The sequence below is a fragment of the Eschrichtius robustus genome, chromosome X (genome assembly GCF_028021215.1).
Source record: "Eschrichtius robustus isolate mEscRob2 chromosome X, mEscRob2.pri, whole genome shotgun sequence".
NCBI classification, from domain to species: Eukaryota; Metazoa; Chordata; class Mammalia; order Artiodactyla; family Eschrichtiidae; genus Eschrichtius; species Eschrichtius robustus.
Genome location: NC_090845.1, coordinates 105924463 through 105949288, shown reverse-complemented (window position 1 = coordinate 105949288; position 24826 = coordinate 105924463). Strand labels below are relative to the sequence as shown.

Here is a 24826-nt window from a genome sequence, read left to right as displayed (position 1 = left end):
TGACTTTTTTTTTTGTCTGTGCTTAGACAAAATTATGAAGTGGTCTTATTTCGTCTCACGTTGTCAGTCACCTAGTGACCTTGTCTTAGATTGGTGTTCTGTGAGTTTATGTTCAACAGAAGAACATGGCCTGAGCGCTAGCCAGCTTCCAGATATCAGGGGCTGCTTCCCAATCCATTTTCTCTAACAGCAAGTGAAAAGCCTTAGAATATAAGGAATAAATTTTAGAGGTGGTGGGAGAGGAGAGAGGAGATATAATATTGGCTATCTCCTCATCTTTAGTAGAAAATAGTTAATAGTACATTATTATTGTATGGGACGTACTTATACTAAAACATTATTCATTGTTTAGCTGAAATTCAAATGTAAGCGAACCTACTGTATTTTTTTTTCTTTTTGCTAAATCTGACAACACTAAAATAAAAACACTGTCAGCTGCATAGGAAATACTTTGAATACTTGGTGCTTTTTCTTCTCGTCCCACTTAGATTTTTATTTGAAATCAGAATAGACTCAGAAAAAAATATGTAATTCGATTTGAGCCATTCCTATATATTCTACATGTACATAGACGCCCACATCTGTGCATATATTGATATTATGTATATGTACGTATGTACATACATACACACACGAGAAACAGTAAGCACCCAATAGTATAGAATATGTAACACACACGCACAGAAGGCACCTGAAACACAAGCAGAATTGACTGTGTTGGTGATACGGCCACTCAGTGAAATGTATCTTGTGGTCTGTCATCCTTCCTTTCGGTCATTTCAAGTACGAGGCTGAGAAAGACACGGTCTCCGATCCAACTTGGACCTGGCGCGCCTCCTGCGGAACCGGAAGGATGAGCGGAACCGATCGCAGCGGCGGCTTATTTACACGGATGCACACACCCCTTTCACGTCGGCGGGAGGCCACGTAGGCCTGGGGAAGGATTTTGCCGGCGTACCCGGAACGGTTTCCTCAGCTTTGGTTGGGCAGGGGAGGGTTGCGCAGCGGCGCGTTCTGGGAGCCGAAGAGACCGAGATCTTCCCGGGCTCTTGAGAGTGTTACCTCTTTCGCGGCAACAATGGCTCGGGTGTCTCGCTCGCGCAGCCCGGAGTGGGAAGCGTCGCAGTTCGTCGAAGAGCCCCGAGCCCGCGGGGCGGCCGCTCTCGTTCGCACTCTTGCTCTCGGCCCGGGGACCGGAATGGCCTCGGCCATCAGCTGGGTGGCCTCAGCCGAGGCTCCCGAAACCAGCTCTGCGGCCCTGGCTTGCGGTGTCGTTCGCGAGAGCGTCCCTCGGCACCTCGGTGCGCCCCTTCCGCTTCTGCGTCCTCGTCCGCTGAGCGCTGTCGCCACTCGCGCCGCTGCGGGAGCGACGAGCCGGGACCCAGCCTCCTGGACCGGGAGGAGGTGAGTGATGCGGCTGCACCTTCGCTCTGAGGAGCCCACCTGCCTTCAGAGTCCGCTTCATCTCTCATCCCGCTTCTGAACTGTCCCAATTAAGCATTTTCTACCGTCTTTGCGCCCATTTCTATCTTTTTCTTCAGTCCACGACAGCTCCTTATTTGCCCTTTTTCTCCCTTAATTCTCACTCATCCTTGGGCCCCTTCATACCGTGCTCTGACCCCTCCACCCGCTTTCACCTCTGGTCTGGCAGAAGGCATGGCCAAGGGTCCCAGACCTATTTACTTTGTGTTATCATTTGTGAGCAAGTTTTTATTCTCCGTTAGACTGAGTTCGTGGAAAGGAGCCCGATTTTACTCATCACAAAATTCGCAGTGCCTAGCACTTAGTAAGAGCTCAACCGTTGTGTGTTGAATGATTGAACAGATTGGTTTGAGATGATAACAGGATGTGTAAGTGGAAATTCTTTGTAGGGAGTTGGGAAAGGTTGAGATTAAGAGTTTAAACTGGAGAAGAGAAAACCTTCCCCCACGACAGGATTGGATGAATGTAGGAAAAGCGATGTGCGTAACTGCAAATGGGGCTACCTTGAGAAAGGTCTTGTGAAATGGTCTCAATCTTGACCTTGAGGAATGAGGGGAGGGTGAGATCAATTTTCCTCTAATGAAAGTGAGTATTGGAGCGGAAAAATAGTTTAAGAAGGAAAAGTTCTAATTATTGCTGTGTAAGTATTCATACCTCCCAAGTGCCTTGAATGTGTTAAAAATGAGAAATTTACAAACATTACAGGCATTGAGGGGCAGGTTGAAATTACAACAGTTGGGAGATGTCTTGATGATTCTTTTTCTTCCAGCAGTGGGAGGTAATAAAGCATAGTTAGGAGGAAGATAGTGGCTGGATTCAGACTGCCTGAGTTTGAAGCCCTGCTTTGCTACTTAATACCTGTATAACTTTGGGTGTCGAGAGTTTACCTGAGCTACACTGTGGTATTGCTGCCTCAACATCCATTCTGTTTGCAGGGACTAGCCCCCTCCTGTAAGCACATGCCCTAGATAGCAACCCGTAAAATCACAAGCAAATGTAAGTTCCTGATATGACTTCCCTAACAGCCCCTGTGATCTGCAGTCTCCCCTGCCTCCCAGTGCCGGTATGCTGTATGGCCCCCTTAGAGAAGACCCTCGTGGGGCTTACCAAAACCCCCGCTCTTTTGGTTTAAAATGACCAAAATGGCCCTAGCCTGGGAACCCCAAAGCACTCCACCCACAGACCATAATAAAGGCATGTGCCCCAGGTCCTGTCACTCTCTGCACCCTATCTTGACCTCCCCATGTAACCCCTCGAGGTGTGCTGGATACTTCCTACCGGACCTGTGAGTAATAAACTACTCTATTTCAATTTCTCTTGTGGTCTGTTGTTGAACTTTGGCTCACCATCTGGCACCCTGTGCTCCACTTAACAAATGTTAATTTAAAGAAGTCAAAACATTGGGCAAATTACTTAACCTCTCCAAGGTACATTTCTTCACCTGTAAAAACGGGGATAAAAATAGTGCTGACATTTTTAGGGTTGTTGTAATGATTTAGTGCCTGGAACATAATACACATTATGTTTTAGCTATTAGGGTTTCATACCTGGGAGCAGGAACAGTAAAAATAGTCCTGAGTTATATTGGAGACCTACCTCTCCAAGTTATATGTTTCAGAAAGGTCACCCGCAATCTGTGTCAATCAAAAACCAAACAGGTTATTTTAGAATCCTAACCAAAAGGTGTAAGAACAGCTTGGATGAAATTTGCATTTGTGCATGTAGAACATAATTCATCTTGAGTCCAGATGAAACCAGGTAGCAGCAGGGACTGTTTTAATGGTCTCCTATTCACCCTGTTGGTGAGAGAGGTAATCCCTCCCTAGGGTTATGGGGCAGCTGAACATAGGACACCTGACACTGGGCACATAAAATCCACTGTGCAGGGATAATCTGGAACTGCACCTGTCCCTTTGATAAAGAGGGTTGTTTGGCTAGGGGACCTTTTCTGCCGGAGCAGAGTGGGAAGGGGAATTTGCAGTTAGGCCATTGGAGGCCCTACTGGTTTCCCCAGATGTCAAGGCAGTACATAATATTGGGCCTTAATTTTAGGCCCTACACCACAAGGACTGTGTGTCTTTACAGTCTGGCAGGCATCACTGGCCCCTATACTTATATATTCCAAGGGCTGTTATTTGTATGTTTACTTTTAGATTATCTGCTTCTGGAACTGGGCGACCCTCTGAGTCCAAATCTGCATAGTTATAATACCTTTTCCCCTGAATAAAGAAGTAAAAAATAATTTATTTAAGCAATGAGACCAAATATATTTATTTTGTAAGGATTAAAAAATAAACAGAGACATAAGCAGCTAAACTTTGGAGAATTGAGCCTCTGTTAGTCTTCTCCTTTTCTTTTTTTCAGTTTATGAGTAATAGCAAATACTAAACAGAAGAAATGACAGAAGAAGTGACAAACATTATAATAAAACAAAAAAAATTTAGTGTCCTCCAAAGAGCAGATAGACAATGTACTCCTTTTCCAAAAAGGAACTAAAGGAAAAACAAAGAAAACAAACCCTGAATCTCATTGAATACAACTTCTGTCACATAGAACTTTTCAGAGCTCCCTTTATTTTCTACTTCTTGTAGTGCTTCATTTTTTTTCAAAATTGAAATATTTACTTGACAGAAAATTTTTGAATTTAGTAAAGAAATGGCAATACTGGTACATACATTAATTCAAAATATTTCTACTAAGCACCAAATAGTTCCCAAACTTTTCACCAAGAACCTCTTCATCATTGAAAGAATGCCTAAAATGTAATCAGTTTAGTTAGGTTTTAAATCAAGAAATCTAAAGCTGCCAATCAGTAGTGCTTCATTTTTAAAAATTGTCTTTACTAGTTCCTCGGTTTCTGAAAACTAAAGTTTTAACCAAATTGGAACAGACTTCTTTTTCCTTTCATAAATATGCATAAACAAATGAAGTTATTTCCAAATGCAAAACTGTTTCTGTCACATATTGCAGAAGATGAAATGAGCAATTAGGAGCTCTGTCATGCATGCGGCAGAAGGGATGCGCTTGACAGCCTCCCAGGCTGCATTTCTAGCCTGGCTGTTCAGGCTGTCTGTAGTCTGTACCATTTGATAGTACTATCAGAACATCAGACCCTAAGTGTTAAGTTTACATTTATACCAAGTTTTTATTAATTTAAAGTTTAAAACATAAAGGGAGAATAGAATAACTGGACTTGTTGAATTTGAATATATATAAAATTTATATATATATATATAGAGAGAGAGAATGGAATTCAGCTATTTTAAAATTTTTTTATTTCTATATTTAAATTTATATTTCATAACATTTCTACCTATTGAAATCCATGAGTTCACACCAGTGCCTCAAATTCCAATCCATAGCACAGCGTTCATTCTAGCTTTCCCCTTTTTTCTAGAATTCACCTATTGAGTTATAATTTACATGCCTATATCTTCTGGAAAATTAAGTGAGATAGGATTAGAGAATTGGGAGCTCCTGAAGTATGAGGATTTTCTGCCAAGAATCCTTGCTTTAGACTGAATTGTGTGCCCCCAAAATTCATATGTTGAAGCCCTAACCCTTGAAGTGACTGTAATTGGCAATAGGGCTTTTAAGGAGGTAATTAAGGTTAAATAAGCTCATAAGGATGAGGCCCTAATTCAGTAGGACTGGTGTCCTTATAAGAGGAAGAGACACAAGAGATCTCAGTCAATCAGTATCTCTCTGTCTCTCTCTCTCCTTCTATCTCCCCCTTATCCTCCTCTCTCCCTCTACTCTTCCTCTCTCCCTCTCTCCCCACTCCCTCCCTCCCCTGACCTGAGCACAGAGGACACATAGAAGAGGCCACGTGAGGACACAGCAAGAAGGTGGCCGTCTACAAGCCAGGAAGAGAGGTCTCACCAGAAACCAACACTGATGTCACCTTGATCTTGCATTTCTTTTTTTTTTTAATTTAATTTAATTTTATTTATTTTTTTAAACAGCAGGTTCTTATTAGCTATCCATTTTATACATATTAGTGTATATATGTCAATCCCAATCTCCCAATTCATCCCACCACCACCACCACCCCCCGCCACTTTCCCCCCTTGGTGTCCACACGTTTGTTCGGTACATCAGTGTCTCAATTTCTGCTCTGCAAACTGGTTCATCTGTACCATTTTTCTAGGTTCCACATACATGCGTTAATATACAATATTTGTTTTTCTCTTTCTGACTTACTTCACTCTGTATGACAGTCTCTAGATCCATCCACATCTCTACAGATGACTCAATTTCGTTCCTTTTTATGGCTGAGTAATATTCCATTGTATATATGTACCACATCTTCTTTATCCATTCGTCTGTCAATGGGCATTTAGGTTGCTTCCATGTCCTGGCTATTGTAAATACTGCTGCAATGAACATTGGGTGCATGTGTCTTTTTGAATTACGGTTTTCTCTGGGTATATGCCCAGTAGTGGGATTGCTGGGTCATATGGTAATTCTATTTTTAGTTTTTTAAGGAACCTCCATACCGTTCTCCATAGTGGCTGTATCAATTTACATTCCCACCAACAGTACAAGAGGGTTCCCTTTTCTCCACACCCTCTCCAGCATTTATTGTTTGTAGATTTTTTTATGATGGCCATTCTGACCAGTGTGAGATGATATCTCATTGTAGTTTTGATTTGCATTTCTCTAATGATTAATGATGTTGAGCATTCTTTCATGCGTCTGTTGGCAATCTGTATATCTTCTTTGGAGAAATGTCTTTTTAGGTCTTCTGCCCATTTTTGGATTGGGTTGTTTTTTTTTGATATTGAGCTGCATCATGAGCTGCTTGTACATTTTGGAGATTAATTCTTGGTCAGTTGCTTCATTTGCAAATATTTTCTCCCATTCTGAGGGTTGTCTTTTGGTCTTGTTTATGGTTTCCTTTGCTGTGCAAAAGCTTTGAAGTTTCATTAGGTCCCATTTGTTTATTTTTGTTTTTATTTGCATTACTCTAGGAGGTGGAACAAAAAAGATCTTGCTGCAATTTATCTCAAAGAGTGTTCTTCCTGTGTTTTCCTCTAAGAGTTTTATAGTGCCCGGTCTTACATTTAGGTCTCTAATCCATTTTGAGTTTATTTTTGTATATGGTGTTAGGGAGTGTTCTAATTGCATTCTTTTACATGGAGCTATCCAGTTTTCCCACCACCACTTATTGAAGAGACTGTCTTTTCTCCATTGTACATCCCTGCCTCCTTTGTCATAGATTAGTTGACCATAGGTGTGTGGGTTTATGTCTGGGCTTTCTGTCCTGTTCCACTGATCTATATTTCTGTTTTTCTGCCAGTACCATATTGTCTTGATTACTGTAGCTTTGTAGAATAGTCTGAAGTCAGGCAGTCTGATTCCTCCAGCTCCGTTTTTTCCCCTCAAGACTGCTTTGGATATTCGGAGTCTTTTGTGTCTCCATACAAATTTTAAGATGATTTGTTCTAGTTCTGTAAAACATGCCATTGGTAATTTGATAGGGATTGCATTGAATCTATAGATTGCTTTGGGTAGTATAGTCATTTTCACAATGTTGATTCTTCCAATCCAAGAGCATGGTATATCTCTCCATCTGTTGGTATCATCTTTAATTTCTTTCACCAGTGTCTTATAGTTTTCGGCATACAGGTCTTTTGTCTCTCTAGGTAGGTTTATTCCCAGGTATTTTATTCTTTTTGTTGCCATGGTAAATGGGAGTGTTTCCTTAATTTCTCTTTCAGATTTTTCATCATTAATGTATAGGAATGCAAGAGATTTCTGTGCATTAATTTTGTATCCTGCAACTTTACCAAGTTCATTGATTAGCTCTAGTAGTTTTCTGGTGGCATCTTTAGGATTCTCTATGTATAGTATCATGTCATCTGCAAATAGTGACAGTTTTACTTCTTCTATTCCAATTTGTATTCCTTTTATTCTTTTTCTTCTCTGATTGCCATGGCTAGGACTTCCAAAACTATGTTGAATGATAGTGGTGAGAGTGGACATCCTTGTCTCGTTCCTGATCTTCGAGGAAATGCTTTCAGCTTTTCACCATTGAGAATGATGTTTGCTGTGGGTTTGTCATATATGGGCTTTATTATGTTGAAGGAGGTTCCCTTTATGCCCACTTTCTGGAGAGTTTTTTATCATAAATGGGTGTTGAATTTTGTCAAAAGCTTTTTCTGCATCTATTGAGATGATCACATGGTTTTTCTTCTTCAATTTGTTAATATGGTGTATCACATTGATTGATTTCTGTATACTGAAGAATCCTTGCATCCCTGGGATACATCCCACTTGATCATGGTGTATGATCTTTTTAATGTGTTGTTGGATTCTGTTTGCTAGTATTTTGTTGAGGATTTTTGCATCTATATTCATGAGTGATATTGGTCTGTAATTTTCTTTTTTTGTAGTATCTTTGTCTGGTTTTGGTATCAGGGTGATGGTGGCCTCATAGAATGAGTTTGGGAGTGTTCCCTCCTCTACAATTTTTTGGAAGAGTTTGAGAAGGATGGATGTTAGCTCTTCTCTAAATGTTTGATAGAATTCACCTGTGAAGCCATCTGGTCCTGGACTTTTGTTTGTTGGAAGATTTTTTTAAAATTAATTAATTTATTTATATTTTTATTTTTGGCTGCGTTGGGTCTCCATCGCTGCGCACGGGTCTCCCTTCAGCTGTGGCGAGCAGGGGCCACTCCCCGGCGCGGCGTGCGGGCCTCTCACCGCGGTGGCCTCTCCTGCTGAGGAGCACGGGCTCCAAGTGCATGGGCCCCAGCAGCCGCAGCTCTTGGGCTCTAGAGCGCAGGCCCAGCAGTTTTGGCGCGCGGGCCCAGCCGCTCCGCGGCATGTGGGATCCTCCCAGACCAGGGCTCGAACCTGTGTCCCCCGCGTTGGCAGGCGGACTCCTAATCACTGTACCACCAGGGAAGTCCTGTTGGAAGATCTTTAATTAGTTTCAATTTCATTACTTGTGATTGGTCTGTTCATATTTTCTATTTCTTCCTGGTTCAGTCTTGGAAGGTTATACCTTTCTAAGAATTTGTCCGTTTCTTCCAGGTTGTCCAGTTTATTGGCATAGAGTTGCTTGTGATAGTGTCCTAGGATGCTTTGTATTTCTGCGGTGTCTGTTGTAACTTCTCCTTTTTCATCTCTAATTTTATTGATCTGAGTCCTCTCCCTCTTTTTCTTGATGAGTCTGGGTAATGGTTTATCAATTTTGTTTATCTTCTCAAAGAACCAGCTTTTAGTTTTATTGATTTATGCTATTGTCTTCTTTGTTTGTATTTCATTTATTTCTGCTCTGATCTTTATGATTTCTTTCCTTCTACTAACTTTGGGTTTTGTTTGTTCTTCTTTCTCTAGTTCCTTTAGGTGTAAGGTTAGGTTGTTTATTTGAGCTGTTTGTTGTTTCTTGAGGTAGGATTGTATTGCTGTAAACTTCCCTCTTAGAACTGCTTTTGCTGCATCCCCTAGGTTTTGGATTGTCGTGTTTTCATTGTCATTTGTCTCTAGGTATTTTTTGATTTCCTCTTTAATTTCTTCAGTGATCTCTTGGTTATTTAGTAACGTATTGTTTAGCCTCCATGTGTTTGTGTTTTTTATGTTTTTTTCCCTGTAATTGATTTCTAATCTCATAGCGTTGTGGTCAGAAAAGGTGCTTGATATGATTTCAGTTTTCTTAAATTTACTGAGGCTTGATTTGTGACCCAAGATGTGATCTATCCTGGAGAATGTTCCATGCGCAGTTGAGAAGAAAGTGTAATCTGCTGTTTTGGGATGGAATGTCCTATAAATATCACTTAAATCTATCTGGTCTATTGTGTCATTTAAAGCTTGTGTTTCCTTATTAATTTTCTGTTTGGATGATCTGTCCATTGGTGTAAGTGAGGTGTTAAAGTCCCCCACTATTATTGTGTTACTGTCGATTTCCTCTTTTATAGCTGTTAGCAGTTGCCTTATGTATTGAGGTGCTCCTATGTTGGGTGCATATATATTTATAATTGTTATATCTTCTTCTTGGATTGATCATTATGTAGTGTCCTTCCTTGTCTCTTGCAACATTCTTTATTTTAAAGTCTATTTTACCTGATATGAGTATTGCTACTCCAGCTTTCTTTTGATTTCCATTTGCATGGAATATCTTTTTCCATCCCCTCACTTTCAGTCTGTATGTGTCCCTAGGTCTGAAGTGGGTCTCTTGTAGACAGCATATATATGGGTCTTGTTTTTGTATCCATTCAGCGAGCCTGTGTCTTTTGGTTGGAGCATTTAATCCATTCATGTTTAAGGGAATTATCGATATGTATGTTCCTACTACTGTTTTCTTAATTGTTATGGGTTTCTTTTTGTAGGTCCTTTTCTTCTCTTGTGTTTCCCACTTAGAGAAGTTCCTTTAGCATTTGTTGTAGAGCTGGTTTTGTGGTGCTGAATTCTCCTAACTTTTGCTTGTCTGTAAAGCTTTTGATTTCTCCATCGAATCTGAATGAGATCCTTGCCAGGTAGAGTAATCTTGGTTGTAGGTTCTTCCCTTGCATCCCTTTAAGTATATCAGGCCACTCCCTTCTGGCTTGTAGAGTTTCTGTTGAGAAATCAGCTGTTAACCTTATGGGAGTTCCCTTGTATGTTATTTTTCATTTTTCCCTTGCTGCTTTCAATAATTTTTCTTTAATTTTTGCTAATTTGATTACTATGTGTCTCAGCGTGTTTCTCCTTGGGTTTATCCTGTATGGGACTCTCTGTGCTTCCTGGACTTGGGTGGCTATTTCCTTTCCCATGTTAGGGAAGTTTTGAACTATAATCTCTTCAAATATTTTCTCTGGTCCTTTCTCTCTCTCTTCTCCTTCTGGGACCCCTATAATGTGAATGTTGTTGCGTTTAATGTTGTCCCAGAGGTCTCTTAGACTGTCTTAATTTCTTTTCATTCTTTTTTCTTTATTCTGTTCCACAGCAGTGAATTCCACCATTCTGTCTTCCACATCACTTATCCATTCTTCTGCCTCAGTTATTCTGCTATTGATTCCTTCTAGGAATTTGTATTTTTCATTTCAGTTATTGTACTGTTCATCTTTGTTTGTTTGTTCTTTAATTCTTCTAGGTCTTTGTTAAACATTTCTTGCATCTTCTCGATCTTTGCCTCCATTCTTTCTCCGAGGTCCTGGATCATCTTCACTCTCATTATTCTGAATTCTTTTTCTGGAAGGCTGCATATCTGCACTTCATTTAGTTGTTTTTCTGGGGTTTTATCTTGTTCCTTCATCTGGTACATAGCCCTCTGCCTTTTCATCTTGTCTCTCTGTGAACATGGTTTTTGTTCCACAGGCTGCAGGATTGTAGTTCTTCTTGCCTCTGCTGTCTGCCCTCTGGTGGATAAGGCTATCTAAGAGGCTTGTGGAAGTTTCCTGATGGGAGGGACTGGTGGTGGGTAGAGCTGGCTGTTGCTTGGTGGGCAGAGCTCAGTAAAACTTTAACCAGCTTGTCTGCTGATGGGTGGGGCTGGGTTCTCTCCCTGTTGGTTGTTTGGCCTGAGGCGACCCAACACTGGAGCCTACCCAGGCTCTGGTGGGGCTAATGGCGGACTCTGGGAGGGCTCACGCCAAGGAGGACTTCCCAGAACTTCTGCTGCCAGTGTCCTTGTCCCTGCAGTGAGCCACAGCTGCCCCCCGCCTCTGCAGGAGACCCTCCAACACTAGCAGGTAGGTCTGGTTCAGTCTCCTACGGGATCACTCCTCCTTCCCCTAGGTCCTGATGTGCACACTACTTTGTGTGTGCCCTCCAAGAGTGGAGTCTCTGTTTCCCCCAGTCCTCTCAAAGTCCTGCAATCAAATCCCGCTAGCCTTCAAAGTCTGATTCTCTAGGAATTCCTCCTCCCGTTGCCGGACCCCCAGGTTGGGAAGCCTGACGTGGGGCTCAGAACCTTCACTCCAGTGGGTGGACTTCTGTGGTATAAAAGCATTCTCCAGTTTGTGAGTCACCCACCTAGCAGTTATGGGATTTGATTTTATCGTGATTGCGCCCCTCCTACCATCTCATTGTGGTTTCTCCTTTGTCTTTGGATGTGGGGTATCTTTTTTGGTGAGTTCCAGTGTCTTCCTGTCGATGATTGTTCAGCAGTTAGTTGTGATTCCAGTGCTCTCGCAAGAGGGAGTGAGAGCACATCCTTCTGCTCCGCCATCTTGAACCAATCCTCGATCTTGGATTTCTAACCTCCAGAACGGTGAGAAAATAAATTTCTGTTGTTTAAGCCACCCAGTCTCTGGCATTTTGTTATGGCAGCCCTAGCTGACTAATACAATCCTGAACCACAGTAAGTCTTTTAAAAATGTATTTTAAAATATTTTATAACATTTACTAAATCGAGTGCCTATTTTAAATTTTTTTAATTAAGTGAGGAACTTTAAATACATCTCACATATTTCTTCTTTCTTGTGATTTATCCTTTTATATCCCTTAAGTTTTAAAAATATGGAACATACCTAAGAATTAAAACATGTTGCCAGTGGATTTTAGCATGCTAATTGTTCTTTTTAAATTATAATTCATGGGGTGCTAATTTCCTATTCATAGAAGGGTTCAGTGTTAAAACAAATAATGCATTTATGTTATTTTGAATTATTTTTTTTCTTCAACTAACCCAATAACAGATTGCATGCCAGATTTTTGCATTACAAAGGGATTTTAAAGATGAATATGCTAGTATGGTTTTGTTTAGTTAATTTTCCTATATACAATACTATCTGAAGGCTTAATACTTCTTCTTTTTCCTTGTTTCTTTTCTCTTTGGTGCTATTCATTAGCTGCTGCTTCCCTCTCCTCTATTTTCGTGTCTACTTTAGGTTGAGTTGAGACAATGTGCTTCACAGATAAACTTCTAATTTGTGACTAATTGATAAAGCATTATTATTAGAAACTTGTACTTACAGATATCCTTATAAGAACCTGAAATCAGAGAATTAGAGTTGGAAGACACCCTAAAAATAATTTTCTAGGCAATACCTAAATTATTCCAGATGTGATGTTAAGAGGAAAAGACTCTGTGATATGGAAATTCCCTTTTTAAGCTATTGTAGAATGTTAATAATACTCATTTTCAGAATTCTCTTACAACAGGATGAAATCTCTATACTGTAGTGTGTTAGGTTCTTGCTCTGGGGAGACAGAACAGTTGCTACTGTACCATATGTCTGTTCCACATGTAGAATGAAATTATGAAGTCTTCCCTCAGCCTTCTTATCTCCAGTTTCTTTCATCTTTCCTTATGGTTCCTATTTCCCTGCATTTGCCCTGTGGTTTCTTCTGAAAATATAAATCCTTCATGCTGCTTTCAGTGTGAATAACATTTTGTTAACTCGAAAGCATTATGCAAATGTAAATGATTATTCTGTTATTATGAAGGTGGTTGGCCGATAAGCTGTAATGTTACAAAAGCAGTCTGGTGCTGGCTTTGAATGGTTCTTGGACAAGCAATTTGTTACTGAAAAATTTTAAGTGTATATTTTTATACTCTGTGGTCCATATTTTATTGATTCTTACTACAATTTTCTGATTCTTACTACAATTTTCTTTAAATTCAGCTCTGATGAACATACACCAGTAGAGGACGAACAGCCAAAGAAAAGCACCACTTCAGCTTCTACTTCAGAAGGTATTTTTTAAATATAGGACTTTTTTATTGAGAAGTTTAAAAAATACGTTTATAAATAGTTGAACATTAGACTTTACTCAAATCGCCTGTCATCAATTCCTTTTCAGTATTTTTAATACAATAAAATTGATGCTCAGAAATACTTCTTTAGAAGTTAGTTTTTTATTTGTATTTTATGTAGAAGAAAAGAAGAAGAAGACGAAGTCTAGTCATTCAAAAGAAAGATCCAAGAAAAGGAGGAAGAAAAAATCATCTAGAAGAAAACACAAGAAGTATTCTGATGATAGTGACAGTGACTCTGATTCTGAAACAGACTCCAGTGGTAAGAAAGCCAACATCCTTCTGTGAGCCTTGCTTCAAAACTAGTTGTACTTCTTGAAAGCTTATTTTAGAAGAAGGTTCTTAAAAACAATAATAACCAAGAGTTTTGAACACTCACTGACTTTGTGTTGGGCACCCTGCTAAGTGCTTGATATGCATTATTGCTATTTAATCCACACAGTCACTGTAGGACACATCTTAGAGATGGAGAAATGGAGGCCCAGAGCAGGTTATAAGTACTGCACCCAAGACCACACAGTTGGGATTCAAACCTAAGCCATGTGACTACAGATTGGTTGTGTGTAGCTGTACAAGGCATGTGGCACCGAACCAAGTTGAGGTTAGTCTGTGACACGTATGGTGCCAAACCAAGCCACAGGGGGCTGCCTCAGCCCAGTGGAGCGGCTCTTTTGTGAGATTCTCACACTCAGTGGGCGCCTTTGTGCAATTTTCAAAAAGGTGCACCACAGGGGACTCCCTCAGGCCAGCAGCTGATTTATGTGTCACACTTCCTGTGGGGCAGCACATCACAAAAAAGCCGCCTTTTTGCGCCCTCTCCTGGCTGATGACTGACAGAGGGTGCCTCCTCTGGGGACACGTTACACTAAGGCACCCCTTCCTCTGATGTCACCTGGGTTTCCTGGCCCTCACTGTCACCTTTCTTCCTCACTGCTGGAAGGCTGAGCTTTCTTGAAGCGCAAATCTGAGCATGGCGGTCCCTATTTAAAATCCTTCCGCAGTTCTCCATGGCCTTCAGGGTAAAGTCAGATCCCGATTGATCTCTCGCATCACACGTACCCTGTGGCTCTCCTGCAGCGTCCTCTTTGGCCTAAGAATGACTTTCCATCTCCTTGATACTGCACATCCTTTCTCTTGACTCTGTCGCTTGATACAGAGAGTCCATCTGCCTACAATGCTGGTCTCTCCCTGCACGCGGCTTGGCTTACTCATTGCTATGATGGGCATGCATTACTTTTGTAATGAAACTGATTTTAAAAAGAACTAGCTTAAGAGTCACCTTTTCCTGGTCAACCGTTCCTCAACCACCCTCCCCAGATCAGCCTGATTTTGAGACTCCTCTGTATGCCCAGAGCACCCCATGCTTCCCTCTCACTCAGATTCTACTTGCCTCTTTCCCTGTGTCTCCTCCACTAGAATGAGCTCCTGGAAAGCAAACCCCCAAACACACACATCATGAAAATACTCAAACACTGAGAAAAGTAAAGGGAGTAGTATTATTAATGCCATGTACAGTACTTGTCACTCAGGTTTAACATTTGTTAGCATTTTGACATACTTGCTTCAGATAGGGATTTTTTTGTTGAGATAGTCAAGGTAAAATACACTAAATATTTCTGTATGCAACGCTTTAAAAAAGGACATTTTCCTACTTAACTACAATACCATTATCTCACCCAGTAAGTTAATAATTCCCTATATCATCTAATACCTAGTGTGACTTTAATTTCTATGCTTCCAGTGCCTAGCACGGTTCGTGACATAAGCGTTTGAATGAGTGAATTTCTCTGATATAACAAATGGGACAGCAAAAGCATATTTATCTGGTCAAAGGTATTAACATGGGGACTTCCCTGGTGGCACAGTGGTTAGGAGTCTGCCTGCCAATGCAGGGGACTTGGGTTCAAGCCCTGGTCCAGGAAGATCCCATATGCCACAGAGCAACTAAGCCCATGTGCCACAACTACTGGGCCTGTGCTCTAGAGCCTGCGAGCCACAACTACTGAGCCCACGTGCCACAACTACGGAAGCCTGCGCGCCTAGAGCCTGTGCTCCGCAACAAGAGAAGCCACCGCAATGAGAAGCCTGTGTGCCACAACGAAGAGTAGCCCCTGCACGTCGCAACTAGAAAAAGCCCGCACGCAGCAACGAAGACCGAACACAGCCATAAATAAATAAATAAATAAATAATAAATTTATAAAAAGGTATTAATGTTTAGAGGTAAACTTTTTTTTTTCAATTTTAATGTGTTTTAATTTTCAGATGAAGATACAAAGGAAAGCAAAAAAAAAAAGCCCAGCAAAAGAAAAAGAAGAAACACAGATGATCAGGTTTTTTTCTTTAATTTTTATTATGGAAAAGGTCAAATATATATACAAGTATAGAGAATAGTGTAATGATCTCCCATGTACATATCACCAACTTGAACAATTATCAACTTGTGGGAAGTTGCCACCACCTCCCAATTATTTTGAAACAAATCCCAGATATCATTTCATTTATAAACAATTCAGCATGTTTCTCTAAAAGAGAGACATTCTTTCTTTTTTAAACATAACCACATTACCATTGCTATGCCTAAAAATTTAACAGTAATTCCTCAGTTCTTATCACACTTCATTTTTATTTTGTTTTCTAGCCTGGCAGTTTCACATGAGGAAGACAGTATGAAGAAAGCCAAGGTCTGACCGCTTCTTTTCAGTGATCCATTAATCTGGAATATTAATCAGGGCCTCCCTCTTGCTTCGAGCAGCAGTAAACCAAAATGTTCCCTTTTAGTGTTTAATCGTCAGATCTAGGGTCCTTTCAAGGACGCTGAATGAGACAAAATACATTTGAAGGCATAATTGTCACTTCTGAGCTGGGGAAGACAACAATATGGCTCCTGTGGTGGGGGGAGGGGTGAAAAGGGAGAAGAGCCTCTTTCTGGCCTCGATGGAGGCTCCTCTTGTGTTCCCTTTGAAGCAGCAGTTCCTTTGGGCCAGAATGGTTTGTTCCCCTATATCCTTCACAAAAAGGGAGGGTAGTGAACAGAATCTGGAGCATCTAGAACAAAACTAGGTGAATATTTGTATGCTACCTTCCCATAAAGCCCTATGAATAGTAATTTCTTAGGAAGGTTCCTTTAGAGTCCAGGCTTGTGCCTGAGCTCCTCATCATGAATGGAGCTCGGCCCCTTTTTGCAGCACACTGTTCTCTCACTAGCGACTTTTCCCACCTCATCTTACATGTGTATGTATCTGAGAAGTGCAGGGTCTAGTGATAGTGCTTAGGGACGTCACCTCATGAAAAGAGACCTTCTTGACATTCCTTAGCAATTCTTATCCATATAATACTAACCCCATTTGGCACATAAAAACAAGTATACAAGAGATTCACATCTTTACTGAAAATACAAAAAATATGCCCTATTAAAAACACAGTGCACTGTTTTCATTTATTCAATTCATTTATCAGGCATTTGGTGAACTGCTCTTGAGGTACTATGAAAAATTTCAATCTGGCAAAAAAATACTTTGGAAAAACTCATAGAAAACATGTCTTACAAGCTAGGGACCAGAAAATGAATGCTGATGACAGGGACCCATGCCAGGCCAAGCAAAGCTAAGCCAAAGGAAGGCACAGGTGGAGGAGGCAAGGGCAGACAAGGCAAGGATGGCATGGGTGGCCCAGGTATTTGGGGCTGCAGTGGCACCAGAGGAACCCAACTCCATTTGGGCTCCAGAATAAATATGGCATTATAGGGTCCATCCAGGATTATGATGACAGGGTGACCCATGGCCACGGGGGATGTATTTCTGAGAATTAAACCCCTCTGATACCTCCAACACTTGGCCCTCCCATTCTTAAACCAAAACTTCAATCAGAGGGAAAAAAGGGATTGGTTTAGTATATTGAACAGTTAATGTCTTAATAGAAAAACACAACATGCAAATCTATATGCTATTGATGAAATGGAAGAAACTATTTCATTATTGCTCAAATATCTTAGGAAAGTTAATACTGCACCCCTCCCTTCAGCCCACCCTTAGTGATCGTAGGCTATACGTGCCAAGCTCTGGTCTAGGCTTATTGCTTTGTTCCTGTCCTCCCACTTTTAGTATTCTTTAACTATTTTCCATGTCCTACATGCAAACCAGCTAGTGAATTGCACTGTGTCCTTGCTGTTAATGCTTTGCCTGGTAACAGGGTAAAGACATGTTAGTGTTCTGACAGCAGTCCAGCTGCTCTGCCCCTCCTCACTAGGGACAGTGTCACCCTGGTGATGGGGGGAGCTGAGCATGGTAAAAACTCAACCCCTTTCAAAGTCATACTGAGGGAAGCAGCCCCTATTTTAAAACCCCATCTTCAGTCTGAAGTAAATAATTAATAGGAAGGAACATGTTGGATTTTTAGACAGAAGGCTTCCTTCAAGGGTGACTAAGGGGTCATTCACCCTCTGAAACATCTTGAGAGTTAGAAAGGTGGTCTGGCAAGGGGGCCCAGGGGAGTTGTGACTTGTCTTACTGGGACGTGAGAGTTGCTGAAGATCTGGTCACTGCCTTGATATCTTAGTCTTTAATGCTAAAGAAAGTTCAACCTAACTAGGTTCAACTCCATTCAAACCCAGTTTATGCCCAGCCAATAATTTGGAGGGAAAGAGGCAGACCACTGTCAATTCTGCATGTGCCAACCTGCCCTCATCCTCCAGTCTTTGTGGGCTGTCAGCTAACCCGGTTCTACCTCCAGGTTCAGGATTCTGGCTGGAAGGTGATGTTGCCGGAGTAGGTCCTGCCAGCCCTACTCCTCAACTAGGAGATCCCAACACCAACAAGAGTTCTAAGGCAGGAGAGTGGAACTAGGCATTTTAGAACAAGGTCAACAACAGTGTGGCACCCCCGTGTTCACTGCAGCATTATTTGCGATAGATAAGGAAACAACCTAATTGTCTATCCACGGATGAATGGATAAAGAAAATGTGTATACAGGCACATGTCAGAGATATTGTCGGTGTGGTTCCAGACCACTGCAACAAAGCGAATATCACAATAAAGTGAGCCACACGGATTTTTTGGTTTCCTAATACATGTAAAAGTTATTTTTACACCATACTGTAGTCTATTAAGGTATGCAATAGCATTATGTCTTAAGAAACAACATAAAGGGCTTCCCTGGTGGCCCAGTGGTTAAGAACCCGCCTGCCAATGCAGGGGACATGGGTTCGAGCCTTGGTCTGGGAAGATCCCACATGCCACGGAGCAACTACACCCGTGTGCCACAACTACTGAGCCTGCACTCTACAGCCCACGTGCCACAACTACTGAGCCTGCGAGCCACAAATACTAAAGCCCACGCGCCTAGAGCCCATGCTCCGCAACAAGAGAAGCCACTGCAATGAACAACCCGTTCAACGAAGGGTAGCGCCTGCTCACTGCAACTAGAGAAAGACCACACAGAGCAACGAAGACCCAACGCAGCCAAAAATAAATAAATAAATATTTTTTTTTAATTTTAAAAAAACCACAACATAAATACCTTAAAAATACTTTATGGGTGAGGAGATTCAAGATGGCGGAAGAGTAAGACGCAGAGATCAACTTCCTCCCCACAAGTACATCAGAACTACATGTGGAACAACTCCTACAGAACACATACTGAACGCTGGCAGAAGACCTCAGACCTCCCAAAAGGCAAGAAACTCCCCACGTACCTGGGTGGGGCAAAAGAAAAAAAAAAACAGAGACAAAAGAATAGGGACGGGACCTGCAGCAGTGGGAGGGAGCTGTGAAGGAGGAAAGGTTTCCACACACTAGGAAGCCCCTCGCTAGCGGAGACTGCGGGTGGCAGAGGGGGGGAGCCTCCGAGCCACGGAGGAGAGCGCAGAAACGGGTGCGGAGGGCAAAGCGGAGAGATTCCCGCACAGAGGACTGGGGCCGAACAGCACTCACCAGCCTGAGAGGCTTGTCTGCTCACCCGCTGGGGCGGGGAGGACGGAGGTTGGCTACGTGAACACAGCCTGAAGGGGGCTAGTGCGCCACGGCTAGCCGGGAGGGAGTCCGGGAAAAAGTCTGGAGCTGCCGAAGAGGCAAGAGACTTTTTCTTGCCTCTTTGTTTCCTGGTGCACGAGGAGAGGGGATTAAGAGCGCAGCTTAAAGGAGCTCCAGAGACGGGCGCGAGCCGTGGCTATCAGCACAGACCCCAGAGATGGGCATGAGACGCTAAGGCTGCTGCTGCAGCCACCAAGAAGCCTGTGTGCAAGCACAGGTCACTATCCACACTACCCCTCCTGGGAGCCTGGGCAGCCCGCCACTGCCAGGGTCCCGTGATCCAGGGACAACTTCCCCGGGAGAACACATGGCGCGCCTCAAGCTGGTGCAACGTCACGCCGGCCTCTGCCGCCACAGGCTCGCCCCGCATCTGTACCCCTCCCTTCCCCCAGCCTGAGCGAACCAGAGCCCCCGAATCAGCTGCTTCTTTAACCCCGTCCTGTCAGCGAAGAACAGACGCCCTCAGACGACCTACACACAGAGGCAGGTCTAAATCCACAGCTGAACCCCGGGAGCTGTGCGAACAAAAAAGAGAAAGGGAAATCTCTCCCAGCAGCCTCAGGAGCAGCAGATTAAAGCTCCACAATCAACTTGATGTACCCTGCATCTGTGGAATACCTGAATAGACAACGAATCATCCCAAGTTGAGGAGGTGGACTTTGGGAGCAACGATATATATATTATTTTCCCTTTTTCTCTTTTTGTGAGTGTGTATGTGTGTGATTTTGTCTGTATAGCTTTGCTTTTACCATTTGTCCTAGGGTTCTCTCTGTCCGTTTTTTTTTATTATTAAAACTTTTTTTTCTTAATTTTTTATTTTAATAACTTTATTTTATTTTATCTTCTTTCTTTCTTTCTTTTTTTCCTCCCTTTTATTCTGAGCTGTGTGGAGGACAGGCTCTTGGTTCTCCAGCCAGGCATCAGGGCTGTGCCACTGAGGTGGGAGAGCCACGTTCAGGACACTGGTCCACAAGAGACTGCCCAGCTCCACGTAATATCAAACGGCGAAAATCTCCCAGAGATCTTCATCTCAACGCCAAGACCCAGCTCCACTCAACGACCAGCAAGGTACAGCGCTGGACACAGTATGCCAAACAACTAGCAAGACAGGAACACAACCCCATCCATTAGCACAGAGGCTTCCTAAAATCATAATAAGGCCACAGACACCCCAAAACACACCACCAGACGTGGACCTGCCCACCAGAAAGACAAGATCCAGCCTCATCCACCAGAACAGGCACTAGTCCCCTCCACCAGGAAGCCTACACAACATACTGAACCAACCTTAGCCACTGGGGACAGACACCAAAAACAACGGGAACTATGAACCTGCAGCCTGAGAAAAGGAGACCCCAAACACAGTAAGTTAAGCAAAATGAGAAGACAGAGAAACACACAGCAGATGAAGGAGCAAAGCAAAAACCCACCAGACCTAACAAATGAAGAGGAAAGAGGCAGTCTACCTGAAAAAGAATTCAGAATAATGATAGTAAAGATGATCCAAAATCTTGGCAATAGAATAGAGAAAATACAAGAAACGTTTAACAAGGACTTAGAAGATCTAAAGAGCAAACAAACAGTGATGAACAACACAATAAATGAAGTTTAAAATTCTCTAGAAGGGATCAATAGCAGAATAACTGAGGCAGAAGAACGGATAAGTGACCTGGAAGATAAAATAGTGGAAATAACTGCAGAGCAGAAAAAAGAAAAAAGAATGAAAAGAACTGAGGACAGTCTCAGAGACCTCTGGGACAACATTAAATGCACCAACATTCGAATTATAGGGGTCCCAGAAGAAGAAGAGAAAAAGAAAGGAACTGAGAAAATATTTGAAGAGATTAGAGTTGAAAACTTCCCTAATATGGGAAAGGAAATAGTTAATCAAGTCCAGGAAGCACGGAGAGTCCCATACAGGATAAATCCAAGGAGAAACACACCAAGACACATATTAATCAAACTACCAAAAATTAAATACAAAGAAAACATATTAAAAGCAGCAAGGGAAAAACAACAAATCGCACACAAGGGAATCCCCATAAGGTTAACAGCTGATCTTTCAGCAGAAACTCTGCAAGCCAGAAGGGAGTGGCAGGACATATTTAAAATGATGAAGGAGAAAAACCTACAACCAAGATTACTCTACCCAGCAAGGATCTCATTCAGATTTGACGGAGAAATTAAAACCTTTACAGACAAGCAAAAGCTAAGAGAATTCAGCACCACCAAACCAACTTTACAATAAATGCTAAAGGAACTTCCCTAGGCCGGAAACACAAGAGAAGGAAAAGACCTACAATAATAAACCCAAAACAATTAAGAAAATGGTAATAGGAACATACATATCAATAATTACCTTAAATGTAAATGGATTAAATGCTCCCACCAAAAGACATAGATTGACTGAATGGATAAAAAACAAGACACATATATATGCTGTCTACAAGAGACCCACTTCAGACCTAGGGACACATACAGACTGAAAGTGAGGGGATGGAAAAAGATATTCCATGCAAATGGAAATCAAAAGAAAGCTGGAGTAGCAATTCTCATATCAGACAAAATAGACTTTAAAACAAAGACAATTACAAGAGACAAAGAAGGACACTACATAATGATCAAGGGATCAATCCAAGAAGAAGATGTAACAGTTGTAAATATTTATGCACCCAACATAGGAGCACCTCAATACATAAGGCAAATACAAATAGCCATAAAAGGGGAAATCGACAGTAACACAATCATAGTAGGGGACTTTAACACCCCACTTTCACCAATAGACAGATCATCCAAAATGAAAATAAATAAGGAAACAAGCTTTAAATGATACATTAAACAAGATAGACTTAATTGATATTTATAGGACATTCTATCGAAAAACAACAGAATACCCATTCTTCTCAAGTGCTCATGAAACATTCTCCAGGATAGATCATATCTTGGGTCACAAATCAAGCCTTGGTAAATTTAAGAAAATTGAAATGTTATCAAGTATCTTTTCCGACCACAACGCCATGAGACTAGATATCAATTACAGGAAAAAATCTGTAAAAAATACAAACACATGGAGGCTAAATGACACACTACTTAATAACCAAGTGATCACTGAAGAAATCAAAGAGGAAATCAAAAAATACCTAGAAACAAATGACAATGAAAACACGACGACCCAAAACCTATGGTATGCAGCAAAAGCAGTTCTAAGTGGGAAGTTTATAGCGATACAATCCTACCTTAAGAAACAAGAAACATCTCAAATAAACAACCTAACCTTACACCTAAAGCAGTTAGAGAAAGAAGAAAAAAAAACCCCAAAGTTAGCAGAAGGAAAGAAATCATAAAGATCAGATCAGAAATAAATGAAAAAGAAATGAAGGAAATGATAGCAAAGATCAATAAAACTAAAAGCTGGTGCTTTGAGAAGATAAACAAAATTGATAAACCATTAGCCAGACTCATCAAGAAAAAAAGGGAGAAGACTCAAATCAATAGAATTAGAAATAAAAAAGGAGAAGTAACAAATGACACTGCAGAAATACAAAGGATCATGAGAGATTACTACAAGCAACTCTATGCCAATAAAATGGACAACCTGGAAGAAATGGACAAATTCTTAGAAATGCACAACCTTCCAAGACTGAACCACGAAGAAATAGAAAGTATGAACAGACCAATCACAAGCACTGAAATTGAAACTGTGATTAAAAATCTTCCAACAAAAAAAAGTCCAGGACCAGATGGCTTCACAGGCGAATCCTACGAAGCATTTAGAGAAGAGGTAACACCTATCCTTCTCAAACTCTTCCGAAATACAGCAGAGGGAGGAACACTCCCAAACTTATTCTATGAGGCCACCATTACTCTGATACCAAAACCAGACAAAGATGTCACAGAGAAAGAAAACTACAGGCCAATATCACTGATGAACATAGATGCAAAAATCCTCAACAAAATACTAGCAAGCAGAATCCAACAGCACATTAAAAGGATCATACACTATGATCAAGTGGGGTTTATCCCAGGAATGCAAGGCTTCTTCAGTATACGCAAATCAATCAACGTGATACACCATATTAACAAATTGAAGGGGAAAAACCATATGATCATCTCAATAGATGCAGAGAAAGGTTGTGACAAAATTGAACACCCATTTATGATAAAAACCCTCCAGAAAGTAGGCATAGAGGGAACTTTCCTCAACATAATAAAGGCCATATATGAGAAACCCACAGCCAACATTGTCCTCAGTGGTGAAAAACTGAAACCATTTCCACTAAGATCAGGAACAAGACAAGGTTGCCCACTCTCCCCACTGTTATTCAACATAGTTTTGGAAGTTTTAGCCACAGCAATCAGAGAAGACAAAGAAATAAAAGGAATCCAAATCAGAAAAGAAGAAGTAAAGCTGTCACTGTTTGCAGATGACATGATACTATACATAGAGAATCCTAAAGATGCTACCAGAAAACTACTAGAGCTAATCAATGAATTTGGTAAAGTTGCAGGATACAAGATTAATGCACAGAAATCTCTTGCATTCCTATACACTAATGATGAAAAACCTGAAAGAGAAATTAAGAAAACACTCCCATTTACCATTGCAACAAAAAGAATAAAATATCCAGGAATAAACCTACCTAAGGAGACACAAAAGACCTGTATTCAGAAAATTATAAGACACTGATGAAAGAAATTAAAGATGATACAAATAGATGGAGAGATATACCATGTTCTTGGATTGGAAGAATCAACATTGTGAAAATGACTCTACTACCCAAAGCAATCTACAGATTCAATGCAATCCCTATAAAACTACCACTGACATTTTTCACAGAACTCGAACAAAACATTTCACAATTTGTATGGAAACACAAAAGACCCTGAATAGCCAAAGCAATCTTGAGAAAGAAAAACAGGGCTGGAGGAATCAGACTCCCTGACTTCAGACTATACTACAAACCTACAGTAATCAAGATAGTATGGTACTGGCACAAAAACAGAAATATAGATCAATGGAACAGGATAGAAAGCCCAGAGATAAACCCACGTACATATGGTCACCTTATCTTTGATAAAGGAGGCAAGCATATACAGTGGAGAAAAGACAGCCTCTTCAATAAGTGGTGCTGGGAAAACTGGACAGGTACATGTAAAAGTATGAAATTAGAACACTCCCTAACACCATACACAAAAATAAACTCAAAATGGATTAAAGACCTAAATGTAAGGCCAGACACTGTCAAACTCTTAGAGGAAAACATAGGCAGAACACTCTATGACATAAATCACAGCAAGATCCTTTTTGACCCAGCTCCTAGAGAAATGGAAATAAAAACAAAAATAAACATATGCGACCTAATGAAACTTAAAAGCTTTTGCACAGCAAAGGAAACCATAAACAAGACCAAAAGACAACCCTCAGAATGGGAGAAAATATTTGCAAATGAAGCAACTGACAAAGGATTAATCTCCAAAATGTACAAGCAGCTCATGATGCAGCTCAATATCAAAAAAAACCAACCCAATCCAAAAATGGGCAGAAGACCTAAAAAGACATTTCTCCAAAGAAGATATACAGATTGCCAACAGACGCATGAAAGAATGCTCAACATCATTAATCATTAGAGA

General features: G+C 41.2%; 1 protein-coding gene across 4 annotated transcripts; it reads left to right on the top strand.

The window, feature by feature from the left end:
* Positions 1–972: 972 nt before the first annotated feature.
* Positions 973–21682, top strand: LOC137756692 (protein FAM133B-like). 4 transcript variants are annotated; one of them, XM_068533147.1, is made up of 6 exons: positions 973–1404; positions 13038–13108; positions 13290–13430; positions 15432–15499; positions 15808–15850; positions 17898–19964. In XM_068533147.1, the coding sequence occupies exons 1-5, from the start codon at positions 1079–1081 to the stop codon at positions 15823–15825; spliced, it is 624 nt and encodes a 207-aa protein (XP_068389248.1). In that variant the 5' UTR covers positions 973–1078; the 3' UTR covers positions 15826–15850; positions 17898–19964. The 4 variants fall into 4 exon arrangements, with proteins under 4 accessions (XP_068389248.1, XP_068389247.1, XP_068389249.1 ...); XM_068533146.1 differs by lacking the exon at positions 17898–19964 and having other exon boundaries at positions 15808–17088; XM_068533148.1 differs by lacking the exons at positions 15432–15499; positions 15808–15850; positions 17898–19964 and adding an exon at positions 20078–21682.
* Positions 21683–24826: the final 3144 nt, after the last annotated feature.

Coding starts and splice junctions, on each gene's coding strand:
- LOC137756692 (XM_068533147.1), top strand. CDS start 1,079: ATGGCTCGGGTGTCTCGCTCGCGCAGCCCGGAGTGGGAAGCGTCGCAG. Junction 1,405..13,037: donor GCCTCCTGGACCGGGAGGAG/GTGAGTGATGCG, acceptor CTTTAAATTCAG/CTCTGATGAACATACACCAG. Junction 13,431..15,431: donor TTCTGAAACAGACTCCAGTG/GTAAGAAAGCCA, acceptor TTTAATTTTCAG/ATGAAGATACAAAGGAAAGC.